This window comes from Vespa mandarinia, chromosome 11 (assembly GCF_050613455.1).
Source record: "Vespa mandarinia isolate Hongniang chromosome 11, ASM5061345v1, whole genome shotgun sequence".
Taxonomy (NCBI): domain Eukaryota; kingdom Metazoa; phylum Arthropoda; class Insecta; order Hymenoptera; family Vespidae; genus Vespa; species Vespa mandarinia.
Genome location: NC_140820.1, coordinates 7399903 through 7421979, shown reverse-complemented (window position 1 = coordinate 7421979; position 22077 = coordinate 7399903). Strand labels below are relative to the sequence as shown.

General features: G+C 29.2%; 1 protein-coding gene and 1 long non-coding RNA gene across 6 annotated transcripts; one reads left to right on the top strand and one right to left on the bottom strand.

Moving 5' to 3' along the window:
* Window positions 1-490: 490 nt before the first annotated feature.
* LOC118449081 (uncharacterized) lies at window positions 491-21822 on the bottom strand. Of its 5 annotated transcripts, XM_035883257.2 has the most exons (12): window positions 21431-21822; window positions 20609-20750; window positions 18943-19050; window positions 15319-15480; window positions 12850-13231; window positions 11881-12312; window positions 11090-11280; window positions 4821-4950; window positions 2762-2902; window positions 1412-1596; window positions 768-994; window positions 491-631 (listed from the first exon to the last, which is right to left on the bottom strand). In XM_035883257.2, exons 2-12 carry the CDS (start codon window positions 20693-20695, stop codon window positions 508-510), a joined length of 2169 nt encoding a protein of 722 aa, XP_035739150.1. In that variant the 5' UTR covers window positions 20696-20750; window positions 21431-21822; the 3' UTR covers window positions 491-507. The 5 variants fall into 5 exon arrangements, with proteins under 5 accessions (XP_035739150.1, XP_035739153.1, XP_035739152.1 ...); XM_035883260.2 differs by lacking the exon at window positions 20609-20750; XM_035883259.2 differs by lacking the exon at window positions 21431-21822 and having other exon boundaries at window positions 20549-20744.
* On the top strand, window positions 8347-9367 carry LOC146872684 (uncharacterized). The gene is made up of 3 exons (XR_014982713.1): window positions 8347-8512; window positions 8585-8616; window positions 8855-9367. It is a non-coding gene; the product is annotated as an uncharacterized LOC146872684 (long non-coding RNA).
* Window positions 21823-22077: the final 255 nt, after the last annotated feature.

The following is a 22077-nucleotide window of genomic DNA, read 5'->3' as shown; positions in this document are numbered from 1 at the left end:
ATAAATATTTAAATGTTCAAGGACAATGTGACTCTTCGTTTTCGCACTTTTGGTGATCGACGTAAAACGTAATTCCACCATTAAGTTTATCATTCCACAAAAAATTTTCAACGAGTGCCTTAGATCGCATCGAAGCGATCAATTAAGAACGTTGATAATCTAAAAATATAAAGCTCCGACCGGTTCGAAAAATGTTTATAAGCTTTGACTACGGCGTCATGGCGTTTACGTCGAAACACACACAATTTTAAACGGCGATCGTAAAACGTGGAAACACTTTGAGAATCCTCGTAGAATTTGAAGGAACTCCCTTTGATCTTTGATCTTTAATTTTCCACCATAAACTCACTGCTCGTGGACGATAAAACCGATCAGCTATTTATAAAAAAGCTATCATACTTATGAGTTATTCGATTCGAAAAGGTCGTCGCGTTTAAGAAAGATTATACAACGTAAACACAATGTGATTTTCTTTTTCCTTTCAATGGAATTTTGTGGAACGATCAACTACTTGCTTTTCTTTTTCGTTCTCGGTGGCTTCACAATGGTACTTTCGATTCTTTCCACAAAACTCGCGCCACACTTTTCGCCGGTTTTCTCGATGAAATCTTGCGGCGAAACTAAGGTGATCCTAAAAACAAAGAAAAAAAGAAATGAACAAAATGATGGCCACGTTAGCGTCTGATCATATTTTTTTTTTCTATTTTTATACAACAAAAAATCAAAAAAAAAACGCTGTTGTTTCAATTCAAGTTGTCAGTTCGTACCTTAACTGCGGTACACTAAGAGGTCGGAGAAGACTCTTGACGACTGGTGGCACTTGACCGTTCTTTGGCAACGCAGGACTACTTGCGCAGAGAGCTGCACTCGTCAATTGCGAAACCAAGGAAAAGGAACTTCGGTCGGGACCTGAACTCGTTCGAAATACTTTTCTAATCCTCGATTTCAGACCTGTTGAGGAGGTTGGTAACGGTGTTGTTGGAATAGGCGTTACCTGTGATACAAATTAAAGTTTTTCATTAATAAGGATGAGTTCTTAAAGATTAAAAAAGAGAATTTAGGTATTTCGCATTATTAATAAAATGACCATAAAAATACCTATATTATTATTATTAATTTAATTTTTATTGTTATTTTTTTAAATATAGGTATTTTTATTAATAATAACAATGTGTTTTTTTTATTAATAAAAAATGTAAATATTTTTATTATTATATCGTTATATAGAAATAGATTTTTTATTATTACGAAAAGAAAAATCTATTTTTATAATAATTACTGAAATTTAATGATATACTATATTGGACTTATTCGATTAATTTTAATATATATTATAATGTATAGATACATTGATAATAAATATGTACGAATAAATTCGAACATTTTTGTTTTATTTTACAACCCAGCGTACTTTTCCTTGAAGAACTTTCGCTGCTAATTCTGGTTCACTACCCCAACGACACGATGTAGTTCTCTCTAATAAACGATGTCTTGCGAATCTCTCAATTACTTCGGCACAAACATATCTCCCACAAAATCTTGCCCATTGTTCAGCTCTTAATCCTCTTCCATGATCCCGTAACGTGGGGTTTGCTCCTATGATATAAAAAATAATAATAAGAAGAAATGATCAAAAAATGTTATGATAATCGATGCTAAATTTCATTATAAATCGATCAATTATCGATAATAATTAAATGAACTCTTAAGGTAATCTTTTTTATCTTTGAAGTCAAACATTCATATATTTGTATTTTAATGTTTGTTTCATTTTTTTTTTACTTAATCTAATAAGCTAATTCAACATCTTATTGTTATACTATTCTTTCATTATCTAAAAATTCGTCCATAACAATTTGCACTTCTTATTTTTTAAATATATATTTTTAAGTATAATATATAGTATTACTCAAATTTATTTTGAAATTATAAATTTCATACAAGCAAGAGATAGACCATATAATAATTATAAATATTCATATTAACAATTAACAATTCTTTTATTTTTTTAATTATGTTTTTATAATAATTTTTCATGTTACATGAAGCTATAACGATAACATATCGAGTATTTTTATTATCTTTACATTTCTATTTCTTATTTGTTCTATAATATAGCCTTGAAATACGAAAACTATAAAACATTGAACAAGAAATTTATATGATGTGGAGCAAAAAATAAATAAGAAATACTAGTGACTATAAATTGGATGACTTTTAAATTCTGTATAAGTAGTACAGCCAATATTATTCGTTAGATAGCCCATATAAATATTAGTATAAGTAATAATCTATTAATTCCTACATAAAAGAGGAAGAAATACTACATTAAAAGCAATTTTCTAGAAAATTGTGTACCATGAAAAAGAAACTCTTAATCGTTTCATGAGAAGATACTCTTTTTCGTATTCCTTACCTTAGCATCAACCTTACTCACCATTCTCTATTTCAGGAAATTATTTGATGGAAAATGTCCATTTATATTTAATTTTAAACGCAAACTATTTATTTATATATAAAATTATAATAAATAAATAAATATATATATATATATGTATATATAAAAAACATATATAAAAATACTGTGCCTCGTGGCTATTTGGAAGTTCAAAATCTTGTTTTTTTTTTCTTTTTTCATTAAATAAAATATTTTAAAATGAAAAATTACCTGTTAATTTCAATCCGAAGACAAATGTTTATTAGTTTCATGTTATATAATTTTTTTTTAGAAAGAAAATTATAAAGATTATAAATCACTAACCTGCAAAGAGTAATATTTTAGCGCATTTCGTTCGTCCTTGAAGGGCTGCCTTCATAAGAGGCGTGAATCCCAATGTGTTTCTCGCATCGACCTCGATGTCGGGACACCTTTGAAGAAGAACGTTCAAGCACTCGGTTTGACCTACGATATGAAGAAGTAAATAAAAAAAGCCTACTTTAGCCTGCATGCAGTGAATCACAGAAATATATGGACAATTTTTGAAACGGAATGCTCAACTGTTTATAGTCTAAACAGAATGCTCTAAACTTTGCGAGCAAATATAAATAAATATCTAAAAAGTAGAAAAATTCGAGTTCGTTTATTTTCTCCTTCATTTTAGATTTACCAAAAAGTTTTTTGTCAGCTTATATGAAAAATACACAACCATATTTAAATAAAACATCATTTTTTAATCCATGTTATTCCAAGAATATTATAACATGTTTGCCAATGTATTTTCAAATGAATCTTGTAAATTTTAACATGTCAAAAAAAAGACGCTACATATTTTTTATTAGATAGTCGTATATTATTAAAAATGTTTATAAATATTGCGTAAGTACAAATACCAAAAACAAAAAAAAATGAAAATTAATGTCAGTTAGAGTAATAAGGATTAAAAAAGATAAAAAAGAAAAATATAAACAGAACGCGCGGAACTTTTTGGTAAACCTAATATATTCGACAATTTTAATTTATTAATAGATAAATTTTATAAAAAAAAATTGTAAAAAGTTTATATTCATTTCTTTTTATCGCTAATATAACTTTTCGTCGGTCTAAAAATATTTTTTAAATTCGTGGAAAATCCCTGAATATTTCTACGATGTATTATGATTTAATGAATAAGTATGTAGATACGTATATAGGTGTATATATATATAAATATATATATATATATGTATATATATGTATATATATATATGTATATGTATATATATGTATATATAGGTGTAGATAATGGTGGACTCGGTAACACACGCACAAAACGAAGGCAGATTTTTCAGTGCACGTCATCACGTACCACGCAAGTATCGAATATTCCAAAGTCAGTTATTTTCGGTAACGTTGGTTAGCATTGCCTACACACATACGAGACTTTGGCATTAGCCTCGAGTCGCGTTCCAAGCATTTTCTAATCGACTTTTCGCTGACTGTTTACAAAATTTCGAAAGGTACGGGCAAAGCGAGTAGGCTCTTGAAGTTTAACAGATTCTACCGACAGAACTCTCCAACGAATTTACGAAAGATCTGAAAACTCAACGAGTTCTCACGAACTCAATAAATTTTCGCAAACAATCGGAAAGAAAATTATCGTTAAATGTTTGTAGAATGGATCGTATTAACAATAATAAATGTCATTAAATTTTAGAAAATAAAGAGGCGAATTATCAAATCTTTCACTTTAAAGAATGTAATATATAAATCATCCAATATTATTTAAATATCTAGAATACTTACATATACGAGCTTTGAGTAAAACAAACATAGTGAATATTTAAATCATTCAATATTGTTTATATATCCAGAATATTTATATATCCAGAATATATAATCTATCGCTTGAATCATTGTTCTTTACGATTCAATATTATTGCTATAAACACGGGCAATTCATTGTACAAATTGTTTTTATAGTTGTTACAATGAAAAAAATTGAGATAGGAATTTACAAAAAATATTTAACATGTAAATAAAAAGAAAACAATTAAGAATTATTCTAATTTGAAATTAATTTAAAAAATGTTCGAATTTTATTTATTCAAAGTACTTAAGATCGCATACGTATGTAAGCCTTGAATAAGAAAAAGATAGGAAACGATAATCTATCTTTTGCATCTCTATGACTCAACAATATTGCTATGGAACATGCAATCCGTTTCATTGTTACGGGAAGGACCAGGACAGGAACTTGTAGCAAATGTTGAAAATGTTAATGAAAAAAAAAAAAAGAAAAGAAAGAAAGAAAGAAATAAAAAATCAGAAAAAATCTGAAAAAATAAGAAACAATTATTTGTTAAACTGAAGAAAAAAATAATTTTCATTATAATTTACTCACCAGCTTGAGCCGCGAAATGAAGTGGTGTGTTGCCTTCGTTGTCAGGAAGGTTAGGATCGGCACCCTCGAAGGACAATGCCAACTCCAACATCGCCGCAGCACCATTTCCAGCCATGTAGCTTATAGCCGTCTACAAACATGAACATGTAATCACGACGTTAGTTGATTTTCTTAACGGACAAATTGATATGCCAGGAGAAGTGCCGTGACGCGAGAGAATCCGGATGCTTTCGAACGTGACGTCAACATCGTGCGTGGGCGATACTATAATTTCAACGGTTCCATATTAATAATTATCTTTATAAATAATCATAAAACATAATCAAACAATAATCAAATTAAATATAATTGTTTTATTTCCCCTTCTTTGACGACCATTTTTGTTCGTATTACTTTTTATTTATATTTGATTTAACATGACATCGAATTCTTTTTATTCGGAGAATCCTCGATTATTGATTTTATTTTTCTTTTATTATAAATTAATAATATTTAATATTTTATGTATTATTTATATCGTGACTCCATTAATTTTTCAACCGTTTTGGCTTTTAGCCTTTTTTCTTTATTTCATTATTTTTCTATTTAACTTTAAAAACGATTACGAAAAAGATCCATTTTGTTTCTATAATAACATAAAAAACATTTAATAAGGCTACTTCGACTAATAAGAACAAGATTACAGTGATTTTGTCTCCTAATGAGAACTACATATGTAACAAAATATAATGATTGTCTAAAGAGAAAGAAAGAGAAAGAGAGAGAGAGAGAAAGAAAGAGTTATAAGTATCAAATTAAAATATTTTTATAAAAACAAAATGGATTTTTGTAACCGTATTAACTACAGTATTGTTAAATTTAATTGTAAAAATAATTAACTAAAGAAAAAATAGGTCAATAAATTACAGGAGTCGATGCCAAGATGCTAAATTGAAAAAAAAAAAAGAGAAAAAAGAAAGAAAGAAAAAATCAACCATAATTCCGATATAAATTAGTTTGTTATGTTATTGTATTGTTCTATTTAAAATTAAAATGACGTAATGTTAAATGTTAAAATAGCAAACATCTGAAAAGATGATGGCAAATTCGCAGCAGGTTAATCTGAGAAAATACGTAATGCTCATCCACGCACACATTAGACTTTGTGTATGTGTGTATGTGGTTGTGTGTGTGATTATGTTGCAAGAGAAATAAGTCTCTGTGATTTCTAAAAAGAAAGAAAAGAGAGAGAAAGAGAGAGAAAAAAAAGAAAGAGGGAGAGGGCAAAGAGGGCGAGAGAGAGAAAGAGGGAGAGAGAAAAAAACAGATGATACAACACATGTCATCGGTTTCATTCTGTAACAACGTTGATCTCGGCAAGACACATAATGGACTATCCGTTGAGGATCAATTTATTAAGTGGGCACTGACGTTCGTGCGATCGTCCCAACGTTATTACTTTACTTGCGTCACTATACGCCACATGAAAATACACACTAGTAGGTGCTAAGCACGAAACGACGATTTACTGGGTGTGGATTTGTTCCATCGTTACGGAGAACATTTGCAGTGATCTTATCACATTTTTATGCGGCTATGGATTGACTTTCTTTTCGTAATATTTTTAACGGCTCATAAAAAAGAAAAAGAACAAAAATATATATAAATAATTGAAAACACGATTTTCATCAAAAAATATTTCACATTCTATTCTTAATCCAAGCGTATTAAATCAAAAAATTTATTTTCATATTTGATCTCACATAAAATCTTCGAAATTTCATCTCTTATTGACAACGAATACAACTGTCATATTAAAAAAAAAAAAAAAATATATGTACATATACATTTAATCGTATCGACAAATATTTTTACTTAATTTATCGTCTTCAACGAAAAATTAAACTTTAATTCTTGTTCACTTCGGCATAGAATTAATGTTTTATTCTTAATAAATTATCTTTAATTAAGTCGATGTTTTGATTATAAATTTATCATGTATATACTGTTCTAAGACACTATAGAAAAGAACGGAAGTACGTAGTCATGTAAGATCGACAAGAGAATATCGATCTCATCAAGACGATGCCGGTGATCCATGATAATATTCAATGTAAATCAACGATGCATAGCACGTCATCGGAAGACATAACGAGAACAAGAAAAAAAAAAGAGAGAGAAAAGAAAGAGAGAGGTACAGGAAGAAGAAGAAAGAGAAGGACCTTTCCAATTGGTAGTACCCATAATTAGAATAGCTAAGCACGCAAGTCTCTCTCTCTCTCTCTCTCTCTCTCTCTCTCTCTCTCTCTCTCTCTCTCTCTCTCTCTCTCTCTCTCTCTCTCTCTCTCTCTCTCTCTCTCTCTTTATTTCTAATCGTAGAACTCTTTTCAGCAGCTAAATATATTCCTCTTATTTACTTCCATTTAAATAACATGTCTCATACGTTTCGTCAACACAGATATTAATTAATATTATTTTCAAAAATCTTTATTAATTATTCCATAAAGTAGTTTAACTTCCGTTACTCATTCGCCATTATTTAGTCATTCATCATCATTTCTTTCGTTTTCTCATATTAATTATTGAAATAAATTATATTGATATCACTCTCAAGTAATATTTTTCTAACGACTTCAAATCCATCATCATCGTCATCAATTTTAATGAAGTAGAAAGAGAAGAAGAAGACTAAGAAGAGAAAGAAGAAGGTCATTCGTATACTTGATATGGTCAGAACCGAAGAAGAGGGTAACTTGACTTTAATCTCGGTACGATATTAACGCATATGGAATGCGGTCAGAAACATTACATATGGAAACGTTCATTACGTTTTGCTGCTTTGAAGAAAATAGCGAAGGATATGTATATATAATAGATTGTAAATCTCTTTGAATGATTTTATTCTCAGAATGTTCATGTTACTCATTGATCTTCGAAAGGTTTGAGAATAAAAAGAAATAAACAAAGAAAAAAGAGAGAAATGAAAAGAAGGAAAAAGACGTTCTTATTATTTATAAAATTATAATATATGTGTATGTATGTACGCATATGCATGTGTGTCTAAAAGGATAATAATTGAAAACTGATATATTACATTAAAAATAACTTTTTGTTTATAAGAAAAAATTAAAAAAATATTCTCATCGTTTGCCAATGTATAATGTACAAAAATAATAATTGAAAACTAATATATTATAATAAATATATTTTCATTCATCAAAGAGAGAGAGAGAGAGAGAGAGAGAGAGAGAGAGAGAGAGAGAGAGAGAGAGAAAGAGAGAAACACACATACACACATAAATAGGCAGACAACAGTTAGAAAGATTTTTGTCATTTGCAAAAGTATAATATAAAAAAATAATAATAATTGAAAACTAACACGTGTGTGTGCGTGCGATGTATGTTACAATAAAGATATCTTTTCGTTTGAAAAGCAGTCGATCTCTTATTCAACGTCGCCATTCAAAAGATATTCCTTTTTCTGCATTTGCTGTGGAAAATCAATAAGCGCGCGCGTACACGACTAATGTATATGGTAAGCTATAAATACAAATTGTCATTCCGCGCGGTCGAGTTTCTGTAGCCATCAGAGAAGTTGTTCCTTTGAATTCCCTTTCGCCGAAGACATCCTTCGAAATAGTATATAGCGTAGATTGTAAAGTATCTGCCGAGTTATATTTCTATACAGGATGTTCCACTTTGATCGATTCCACGTGAGTATCATTGAGGGCTTTCAGAGATATCAACAATATTTATGTTATTATTTATGTCTTTGTATTTTTTAGCTGAGTTTTGTACCTGATGTTTTTAGATATACGTAGGTTAATTTTTTATATATATATATAGTTTAATTTTCAATTTCTTTGCCTTTCATCTAAATAAATTCGTTTGCTTTAATCTAAAAATGTTTAGTTTATTATTAAGAAAAAGTAGAAGAATTTCGAATGTTGAATTTCATTTTATATCCATTTTCTTTTCTTTTTTCTTTTTTTTGTTTTTAATAATAAATTGAATCTTTTAACAGTTTCATTCTATCTTTCTCTGTCTTTTTCCAGGTGGAAAATTTTCCACGAAAGACATTACGTGGGTGTCGATACAATTCGTATACTTCGTGAAATGATTTCGAATGAAATTGGTTGGAATAACAATCAAACGAAGCAGCTCGTATTCTCGAACGGCGAAGAAAAACAAAGGAATCGTGCTTATCGTAACACGATCGGCATCGTAAACGGAACAATGAATTTCTCTATCTTGAAGTATATCTTCTGACGTAACGAGTATAAAATACGAGACAACTGGTTCACAAATTTGATGTATCTCTTCAAATTAAAGTCCTTCACACATGTATCAACGTAAAACAAAAAACATAAATCGTAGAGATAAAAAAAAATTTTATAAGGATGAAATTTTTACGGCATATATCTTACGTTCAATCAATCACATACATTTCTACTTTCCTCATACTTCCCTGCATTTAAACTTGATATTTGAATTTTTATAGATCCAACACGGTAACAATATACAGATTTAAATATTATGTACCTATATATTGCAATTGAAATTTTCAAAAGAGCATTTGTGTTTTTGTTCAATAAAATGTTAATTCTATTAATAGAAAAACAAAGATGCAAAAGGCAACAATTTACATTTAAAAATGATATTTAAGCGCTATTTTTTTATGATCACCTTTTATTGATTAAAATTTATGTCTTACGGCAGTTTTATGTAATGGTATTTACATACTACGATTTACGTTTTACGTCTTATGTATTACATCAATGCATATGTGAACATCTTTAACATCAGAATTTTGTTTAAAGTTCATCATGTACATATATATCTATAACCATTAATTCCTTGATTCCTATAGTATTATCTTACAGCGAAAAATATCAATATATTTCTGTAATGTTTATATCTAACGAAAATATGACAAGCCAATGAAATATATCTAGAAACAAGCAATATGCCAATAATAGCAATTTTCTCATCGATATGACAATTTGTAAATAAACAAGTCTGAAGTCTGATTGTTAGCTTTCTCTCTCTCTCTCTCTTTCTCTTTCTATAGAGATATTAAACATCCATTACGTAAATTATTATAAAATAAATGATTGAATATGTAATAAATCTATGAATCTTTTATGTATATCTATATATACAGGGTTTTCCGTAACTTCGTAGAATCACTTCGGGAATGGATTCTGTACATGAAAACAATTTAAAAAGTTCATATAAATATACACTATATTTAATCTTGTTTTCACTTAATAACGAGTTTTATGTTAAAATAATTCTATCGAAAAATGGAAGTAGCTGAATTAATTTCATTTACTTATTTATAAACAGAGCTTAATATCTGATGTTGAATAAAGTGATTATAACTTGCGAAGTTATTTGAAATTTATCGTGTACAAAACGTCATTTGATTTACAATGTTAAAATACTTCACGTGAGAATTGAACAAGACTACCTGAAAATACGAACAATATCTAGAGAAATGGAGAAGGTAAGAATCAATGATAAAATGTCTCCAATCTTATATTCAGATACAAAGAGATTATTTTATACACCTTTTCAGCAAAAGTAAACAGAGATAATATATTGAAGAAAATATTGCTATGACTCTAAAACAAGATCAAACAGAGCATGTATAAAGTTTTTTTATTGCTTTAATGTGAAGAATCTACCATCAGAACGGTTCTTCGAAGCTACAGGACATTCTCATATATATATATACACACACACACACACACAGAGAGAAAATTTATATTATATAAACTCTTCTAATCACTTACTTATTTTATAATAATTCACGTAATGGATATTTAATACCAATCTGACTTGAAAATCACACATTTGTTGACAGATTACTTTCGTTTTTCATTATTTTTAAATAATCATAATGACAAGAAAACTGTTCTCATTAGTTTTTCACATCTTCATTACATAGAAACATTATTGTCACACGATTATATACGTATAACTGATTGAAATTATTATAGATAAATTATAAATTAATAACTTTGGATATATATGTATATCTATTTAACGAAAATATTAAAAAAATATTATGACGAATTACGATTTTCTATCCTTATAACGAAACCAAAATATATTACCAAATATTACTAAAAAATATTACAAAAAAAATATATATACATACATAATGAGAAGACTTAAGTATTCGATACAGTAGGAATAATTATATATATATATATATATATATATATATATATATATATATATATTCTTATATACAAGCAATAAAAATAATTCAATAAACTCACCCTGCCACTACTGTCAGTCATATTAACGTCGACATCACACAAGTCAGATTTGCGAGCACGCATCACGACTTCTTTCAAAATCGTGTCGTCGGCTTCCATAGCAGCCCTCAAGAGGGCTTTGGGGCCCTCCGAGGGTATTTCCCACGAAGGTGGCACTTTTGTTTTGATAATCTCTTCGCGAGTGGCACGATCTGTCGTTTGATAGAATAAATTTTAGAAAATAATGGATGAGTACTACTGATGAACGAAGTTTAAGATGGGATTGGTTAAAACGTTATTTGTTACACGTATTTTGTATACCATAAATTATTACCATACAGAAATAGTACAAATTTACATAAAAAAGTAAGAACGTATTGTGTAGATTGCGATAATCAGCAATATTTTTCTTTATACTGTCTTAATATAATTTATTCCAAAATTCAATTTTTTTTAAATATTATTTTCATCAACTTTGAAATAAGCGGAAACAAATGAACTCTCTTTATATATTCGAAATAATAATTTATATAGATATTTATAAATATATAAATATGAATTTTTTGTATTCATAGTTTCATTATTCTATTTATAACAGAAATAAAAATGATTAATAACAATTATTTTACATTGTTATTTAGTTATTTTTTATTCAATGGTATTTATCTTACGATAATTAATTAGTTAACTATATCATCGTGACTATCAACACATTGAGGACATAGACAAAAAATATATTTAAAAAATCACAAATCTAATGACTTCTTTGTGCTAGATAATATAATTAAAGCACGAAAGAGACACGTAGTTACCTTGAAGAACGCCCTTGTGGTAGACCTTGACCTCGTGAATAGTTGGCTTACGATAGGGTGCTCGCTTCTTTTCAAAACTAGTATCCGAGCTGAAGGACACTGATTTTTTGACGTTGACCCCAACGTTTTTTTTCCAGCTAGTTGACAAATTTTGGGTGCTAGTCGATTGTCCTAACACCGGTCTGAGCTCGTTCTCGCTGTTATTTAAAATCGAGAAGTATCCTTTCAAAGTAGAATATCTCGATCTATACCCATTTGATTTCGAAGATCCAGTAAATGAAGTAAAAGAATCTTCGGTAACGTTATCCCTCTTCTCAGTTGATCTATGACTTGTTTGAGTTAAACTCGCTAAAAAGGCTGATGATCTTTTCAATATACCTTCGTCGTGTCTTCTTTCGTCTTTCACAAGAGCTTTCTCCTTTCGCTGTAAACCTAATAAAAAAAGTATAAGATAAAATTTAATAAAAGGAGTATAAGATAAGAAGATTCAAAATAATTTTTATAAAAAAAAGAAAAAATCTTAGAAAGAATCTTATAATCTTCCAATTTTTTTATGGCGACCTTCAGAACCATGATGAACGAGATGAACCAATCGAAATCATGATTCAATGTGACAGAAGGTATGTATGCCATATCAATGACGTATGATGCAAGAGGACATGTACAATGTTAAAAAATATTGCCGTAAGGCGTTACGCGTGAAAATCGTAAATCAAGTCTGCTTACGTTGACATATGTGTAGGGACATGTCTACATATGCACAAAGAGTTTTCTGTTAAAATATTGACTATTAATTAATCTAATCTTGTTATAACATTCTACTTTTTTCTTTACTTTACTTTGATTACAGACTGGTTAAGAGTCAAATGAAAATTGATAGTTTGCCAAACGAAAAGATAAATTTATGAGACCACGATACAGTAAAAATAAAACATCGTAAATATAAAAAAAAACCAATGAAGACAATACCTTCCTCAAGAATCGCTGGGACGGACACGGATTTAGCTAAAATTCGTGTACTACCATTGTAAGCTCGACCTTGTCTTATGGTAGAGGGTTGTGACCTCTCAATGTCCTTTGACAAATATTTCCCAGTTAAATCTCTTCCGAGGAACACGGATGTACACGAATTTGACTCCTTCGCATAGATCTTGCTCGAGTTGACGAAAGACGCTCGTTTCTTCGGAACGTCCCTCGACGTCTCACCGACGGTGTAGTTATTTCGAGAAAGCTCGCCTCTGGAGGCGACGATGCTGTAATTGTTGACGACGTTGCTTGTCCTACGTGTCTTCTCGTTCTTCTGATAACTCTTCTGATAACCGTTCTGCTCTCCGTAAACGCGTCGAATTTTCTGTCACACAAACAGTTCAATAAATAATGATTAAGATCATTATTTTGAATGATCTAATAAACTTATTAATTCAATAAATACACTTAAATACGAAGTATTCGTATCAATTTTATAAGCTGGATATTTAATTAATATTACTATAATTTTTATTATTATTATTACTATTATTACTATTGTTATTATATACATATAATTTGAATATTTAATCATTTGAATTATTTAAATATTTTATAATACAAACTTCTAGAGTTGTAATTTAAATAAAAGGCAATAACGAATTATAAATTTTATATTATTATTTTATATTATTATATTATAAATTGGAATATTTAATTATTATATATATATATATATATATATATATATATATATAATTTGAATATATATTTTAATAATTCAAAATATTCTAATATTTAATGATACGAACTTATAAAATTCTCAAACTTATGGAAACTTTGATACGGGTCAATAACCAATCATGATCATTTTTCGAACAAAAATGTTACTTCGTTAGAAAGTTAGCAGGTCTACCGTATCCAACAAAATTAACATGCAAAAGGGTCGCGATAAAAAGAGCGCAGCACTAGTTGATCGATGCAGGTATGCGTGCAGCGATTTCAACGACCTATTTTTTCTCTTTTACAACGTTGATAGGTCTTACGTTAGTTTAGGTAACTTAATTTCCTGGAAAAGAAAAAAAAAACAAAAAATTCTTCGTTTTGTTTCAAAAAAACGTTAAACGATATAAACATTTCTTATTAATTGTATTAAATAACAGCGTTTTCTTGTTTTTTTACGATTAATTAAAATTATTCTGTTAATAACGTCATATCATTGAAATAATTCAAAGTATTTTATTTTACTTCATTTACTTTCATTAAAACATTGTCCAAAGGATCGCTGATAAATATATATATATTTTCATTGCACGCAACACTGCACATTTGAAATTCGCGATTTTTTTTTCTTTTCTTCTTTATCAAAATATCACCTTCGACGTAGAATCTTTTTTCTTTAAAAACTTTTGACGAAACAAGCACTGATCTTCGTTGAATTTCTATCGGTACTCTTACGATCGTCTCGCAAGACGTATACACGAGTTCTAGCGGCTCTCTTTAAACACGCTATTTATATGTCGGTTAAGCTCTCGCGCCTCGGTCGGTGCCTCGTGTGCGCATAAACGTACGCACGACTGATTAACATATGTACGCATGTGTGCATGTATTATATATATACATATATATATATGTACATATATATATACATATATATATATATGTATATATGTATATATGTACGTATGTATGTATGTATAGTAAGATGCATTAATGGGAATCTGGTGGGAGTATCCCCTCCGGTTTGCCAAGCTTCTTTTTTCATGTCTTCTCCATTTTTATTGTCTAAACGGAAATATCATTGTGTAAGTCGAAAATTCACACGCATAACGCACACTGATCAACACGCATGTGATCATTGAAAATATTTTTTTCTTTCTCCTTACCGAATCATTTTGTATCAGATCATACAGTATATTTTGAATTGGTAATTATTGTAGAAAGGAATTAATATACTGCACCAAGGTATGTTAAGAATTAAATACAGAAGATAGTTATTGGTAGTGGTATTGATAAAAAAGTAAAAGAAAAAATAAAAAATCCATATTGTCTAATTTCAAAGAAAACAATTAATCGATCAATTTGAAGGATTGTATTATATGATCAATACTGGTTAAAACTAACCACCATTATTTTTTCATTATTTTTTTGTTTGTTTTCAATACTTAGCATACATTACACAGCACCATTCATATCTTTAAAGGTACTTACCAATTCAAAATACTTTGTCCAATTTTGAAAGAACTATTTTATTCGAAACTTCTCTTCAATGTATACATTGGCACACTCACACATATATACATTTCTAAATACAACTTCAACCCTTCCCATCAATTAATGTAGGATCATTAAGATGATCTCTTTAGTTAGAATACTTAAAAAAAATTTACGAAGAAATCACTTCGTCTTGATTGGTGAACAATCTATGAGGATAGACAGTGCATTAACAATGACGAGAAACGACGAGCTTACTTGTCGCGTGGTCGATCGAAGAGTGTCGACTGGGTTTTCGCCGGACTCGCCAATCATGTTGCTCGCTATACTGCTGCCGGTCATAGTTTCATTGGCTGTCACGATATTCACCCTTCGATAACCCGCCATTGTTGACATAGGATCTCCAAATTCAAATGGTTCCTGAAAATTCATTCGAAATTAATCAAATTCAATGAAATCAAAAGGAATATAATAGTAGTTAGCAAACATAAATTTCAATTATGATCGATGACCGTTCGTGAAAACTTTATGATACGATATAAATATCATTAAATGATATACCTCAACAATATTGTTTTGGCTTAAGATTACCTTTATTTTCTTGTTTATCGTACATTAAACGTATGTAGTCGCGATAGTCGTGCCAACGACCGAGCGAGTTTCAAACTACGAAGAGAAAGAAAGACAGAAAGAGAAGAGAGAGAGAGGAGAGAGAGAGAGAGAGAGAATAAAGCTACTATTCTACGTAAGGTATATTTCTACGAGTGCACGTAAATTCGTATTTTCGTTCCTCTGCGTATGCTATTTTGGCACTGTTACATCGACCGATGAGCCTTGTCGCCGATCTTTTTGGCATTTATCCAACTTTTCAATTTTCCCAGTATACAGCTTAGTATCTAGTCATACTCTCTCGACGAATCTAATATCACCATAGAATACTCTGATTGACTAATTGTTATTTGAAATCACAAGTCTTTTGTTGAAAGACCTCATCGATAATCAATCAAAAATAATACAATATCATGCAAGAAATTTAAAAATAACACTATACAAATTTGTCCTAATTTATTTTTGTTAATTCATTAATTATATTAATTATCATTAAGTAATCATACTTAATATATTATTATATTATTAAAGAGGATAATAAAGAAAAACAAATTGTTTTGTGTATGATTCTATCATTAATTAGTCATATCTTAACTTTAATTATTAAATCGTTAATTGAACAATTGTTATTATTATTAATTAAATTTAATAATTATTTATAAATGATAATAATACAAAATTAATTATTTCGTCTGATTATATTTTAGAAGAATTATTTTAATTTTTGTTTTTTTTCGATGAATTGTCTTAATGATTATTTTTATCGCATTTTAAAGAAAATTCTGGCACAAATTTAATATTGAGATCAATATTCAGTTAGTGCAATGCACGTTCTCTTGGTTCCTTAATTCGAAAGAGAATGCAATGCACGGTCCGGAAGCCACGACCGATTAACTTCAGACGGTGCATACTTTCTGACATTGATAGACGTAAACGTATATGAAACTTTTCGCGCTTCATGCCGTTAGTTTATTTTGACCTTGAAAAGTTTGTCTCCATTTGTATGAACGAGCCTTGTTAAAACATATTTCTCGCACGTTTTCATTTTTCAAGTTTTTTTTTTCTTTTACCCGTTGAAACAAATCTATTGTAAAAATTTATGTATATTCTCTTGAGATTTATTTCTAAATTGAATATAAAAGTTCAAACGAACGTTTGATTTTATTTTATGTTTGAACAGAAAAAAAATCGTATCTAATCGAATTTAACGAAATAAATATTATCTAGTATTAAATAATAATTTGTGCAATACAAGAGTAATAAGTAATCGTCATAAATGGATTTTTACTACAGAAAAAAGAAACAAAAAAACAAACAAAAAAGTAACTTATAGCTTATAATCTGTTTAAATATGAACTTATAATGTTTACTTTAGCTAATTATCGATCTATGATTTGGATTATTCCGTTATAAAATTGATTATTCTTTTGTTAATTCAATTATCCAACGAAAATTATTTACTTTATTTTAATTCTAAAATTGATACTTTTATTAACGAAAGAAGACTAGGACAAAACTCTCCCATGAATTCAAAATAGATGGACCATAAGTTTCGTGAATAAGTTAACCATATTTCTCCTACAAGTATAAAAAAACTCTACATCAATTGACGAAAAAAATGTTCATAATAATATATTAATTACAGAGTTCATGATATGCAATAATTCAATGCTTCTATTAAAACTATTATTGATACTAAAAAAATATTGTTTACTGTAAATCTGATTTTGGAACATAAGTAGTTAATTGTTTAAAAAACGCATTAATCTAAAAAAAAAGGAGGAGCAACAGAATAGAAATCAAATAAATTAATATTTTCTAAAAATAACAAACGTGCTGCTAAAAGGATTAGAATTTTTTCGCTAGCAACGACATAGAAATTGTTAATTGAAAATGAGTGATGAAACAAAAATTTTATAAAAATGAATGTGTAAGTTAAAAAAAAATTATAATATAACGAAGAAAACTGAAGATTAGAATGTAATGCAATTTTTATCATAAATGTCTGCACTGTAACAAGTCTATCAAGATTGAAATTTATAAAAAAAAAAAAGAAAAGGGAAAGAATATTATTAAAAATAATTTGGAGCAGCGTTTCTCAATCTTTTTGGAATGCGGCCCAATACATTTGTTTGTAATAATACCATGATCTAAATGTTTATAATATGAATACGATTTTTAAAAATCTGGTAAACTGGAGTCAATGTATATTATTTTATTTAAATAAATGATTGTTACCGTGATATTCCCATAAGACCATTCTGCGAAAACTTTTTGAAAATCTTATAGATCATTAATCATTTTTTTCGCTTTTGCATAAGGTAATAGGTATCATTTCGCAGCTGATAGATTGAGGAACAGAGGAAAGCTGATAGATTAGATTAGCTAATTTGAACCATTTCATTTATACTAGAACTTATATTTTACTAATTTACTTACTTTTTATTATTATTATTTTTAAGATTATTTTTTATTATTATAAAAATGATACAATCGATACGCCAGAGTTGATAAATCATTAAGAGTTTAATTGATAAAGAAATGATTAAAAAAAAATCTGTTTATTTTTCAATGATACGATCAAAATTGTAGACCTGTTTTTGAATTCACGGCCATCTTTTCCGAAGTTATCCTAAACTATACAATCCCTTCGAAAGAGACCATGTACTTCGTTTAAATGGAATCTTTAAGAGAGAAAAAAAAGAATAACTTAAGATCGAAATTCTTGAATAAAGTTTAATCGTTCGACGAAGGATACGACGAAGCTAGCATACGATATTAAGTTCGCTTCTAATTTCAGGTATAAATTCTTTAATTTATTTGCACAGTCGACCAAAGTAGTACATTGAGCTACAATAAAATTCATAAGACATCTCTAAGCGTGGAGGTTAACGTTGTTAATAACTCGCATGCGAGATCAACATGAATCATAATGATACTTAATCATTTTCTCTCACGTGCAAACACCATCGGCACGTGTCATTGACATTTCGACGCGACTAAAATTTTCATGAATTTTGCCGTTTAATATTCAAGATAGCTAACTATATTATTTACTTCTCCGTTCGATTCCGATGATAAACAACATCATTTGATAGGCACACACAAACTTGTTTGTTTTTCTTTTTTTTAGTCTGCATCTTTAAATGGATTGATTACATTTGTTTTGAAATTATCATTGCATAATGTAAATCCCTTTGTAAATAAAGCGTCTTGTACAAGTATTATTTACGAAATAATTTCATCTCATAGATTGTATAATGAAATACTCACAAGTTTAACAAACGGATAAATTTCGAATGAAGTCGGAAACAGGATATTCATGAATTTCAACACCATATCCGTATTTGAACAGAAATCCTTCTCTTTTTTCGAAGAACACTGTAAAACAGAAAATATAAATTATAAATTAAGAATTAGAATTCTTTACGTCTACGTTTATTGCGTCTGCCATATTTACTTTTATATCTATTTTACGTTCACTTAGCAAAAAATTATTTTTAAATAAAACTTGATTTTCTGTTGTTTTTATATAAAAAAAAATTTGTTAAGTAAAACAAATATAAAATATTTCGATAGACCTATTATAAACAGCTTTACTGAAAAATATAACTTTCATAGAAAAATCGATTTTGTTACTCTTAATCACTCCTCAACTTTTTTCTATTTTTAAATAATTCCGAACTATATCTGAATAAAGTCAAACGTATCTCGATAAAGATCAGCCTTTCGGAGCCGACTGCGACCGATGAAAAGTTTAATGCGACCTTTTGCAACGTGCCGACTAATTTCGTACATAGATGTACTCTCGGAAAGAGAGAGAGAGAGAGAGAGAGAGAGAGAGAGAGACAGAGAGATGGAAGGAGAGAGGGAGGGAGAGAGAGAGAGAGAGAAAGAAAAAGAGAGAGTTACATAGGTCTGGGTCATGGTCCGAATGAGCTCGCTCTGGCGCGTGTTCTGACTCTTCCAAAAGCTCCGTTCTAAATCTATTTAAATTTCGTATAATTATAAAACTTTGAATAAAGTGCTCCTAAACGGAATGCTTTTTCCGGTACCAATTTTAATCGATCTATCCGTCCAATTTTCGATCACATTACTTTTGATTATTGACGAAGAAAATGTAAGTTACTTTCTTTCTTTTCTTTTTTGTTTTAAATCGAAATTTGCATGTACATAAATATATAAATATATACATGTATATCACCTACGTATTTAGATATGTATATATAATATACATAAATATAATTATAAAAATTCATATTTTTATACATAGTTTATATATACATGTATCCTTAATAATTATTAAATGTAACTAATAACCACAGACTTCTTCAAATGTTCGATCAATCATAAATAAAATATTAAAAAGGATACCAAAAGATACATTACTAAATCATTTTTTTTTAAGTTGAACTTTACATGTTTATATACATATGTCATCCTGCATAAATATGCATAATTATACAAATTTATATTTATGCATATACTATGTATATAATATACGTCTATAAAAAACAATCTTGTTTAAACATAATAATTTTTAAATTCAATCAATAACTATAGATTATTCCAGATATTCGATCAGTCATAACGAAATATAAATATATAAGAATACCAAAAGATTCATGATCCAATGTGATATCGATACATTCGATCATGCGAACCAAGATATACGGTAAAAAAAAAAACAAAAAAAACAAAAAGAAAAAAAACAGTAAAAGAAAATGAAACAAAAAAAACGAAAGCCGTGAATCTGAAAAATCGAACATATCGATCAAAAGACGAAAAAAGAACGGATCTTCCTTTTTCTTCGATAAGAGGTTGTTTGGATACTGAGTAAAACATTAAATTACACTCGTATTGTTTTTAAGGGTTGTACCTAACATATATAGTATTCGCAATTGCGAATCTGGGGCAGGTGCTAGTTTTTGATACACACCAACACACTCATGGAAAATTGCCTTTTGTTACGTGTAAAACGTTCGTAAAGTAACTCAGGGAATTTACTGCATTTTCGAACTGGCATATCGCGTTACGAGTTTATTTGAGCATCGTTTATCCTTCACTTATTTCAATCCATCCTAAAAAAAAACGAATTTTTCTTTTGACATATGCTTTCACAAATTTATTTATATATTTTTAACTTTTCTTTTTTCTTTTTCTTTTCTCCTTCTTCTTTTATAAATTATTAATCGAATGTGCATCCTGTAATTCGCTCTAACACGATTAACACACATTATTTTGTTAGAGATCGATGTAAAGGACGCAAGGAACGCAAGGAAACACGATTAAATTGATCGTAGCAGGAACACGATAATATACATGATGTGAATCGTGTTACATGTAACTTGAAAATGTTCGTAAATTTTGGAAATCTTTCTTGCCTCACGTAATGTAGATGGCTCCACGAGCTAATTACTATATACTTTTTACAAAACATTATATATCAAGCATACTGAAAGTTTGTCTGTTTGTTTCATTTTTAAAAATTTGTTTTATCTCAAAATAATTGTTCTCCAAACAGACAAAACATTTCAATTGACTTCAATTTTTACGTAAATAACAACTATGCGTCGTTTGTAGTCATGATCATAATACAATTATTTTTTTATAATACATCCACTTAGCCCTACAATGCTGCTACGTTTATTTGAATAATAAAACAAAAAGAAAAGAAAAGAAGAAAAAAAAGAAATCTATCCGTTTATTCGTACGAATCACAGGCATGAAATAAACAAAGCAAAAAAACGTTATTACTTACTCCTCAACGAAGCTAACTCCACCGAAATAGTGAAAAGACGTGAGAGATTTTTATATAATTCAATGTTTCAGATAATCCTTTTTAATCCTTTTTAATCCGTGTTTAATAAGTCAACCGGTACGGCTTATTGTTAGACAATCAATCGAAATCACGATCGCACAACGTGCTTCGTCAAGAAAATCGATCATCTGCGCAGAACAATTAGGTTTTTCGCACATTGTTTTTCACGCCTTCCTGAAAGCTGTCCAGATACTTAGTTACTTCGAGATTTTCAGAGAAGGAGAGACAAACAGACAAAGATAGAGATAGATGGAGAGAGATAGAGAACTGCGAGAGAGCCGTGTCGCGTATTCTACTGACTAGCCACCCCAGAAATGCCTATGCTATTTCTGTTGACGGTTACTTGGATCAAGCTCGATTAATAAACATGTAGCTATGACTTGAAGAGGACGAGACGTGATGCGATGCGCCGCTTTACGATCGATACGGATCACGAGTATAAATCTAAAAAAAAAAATATATCAATTCGATCTCACAGATCTTGCCGATGTTGATCTTCTCACAGATCTTCTCCAATGTTGCTGCGTTATGTCATTTCCTCCCACCCTTCCCCGCCCTTCTACCAAACACTATCTGAAATAAATTTG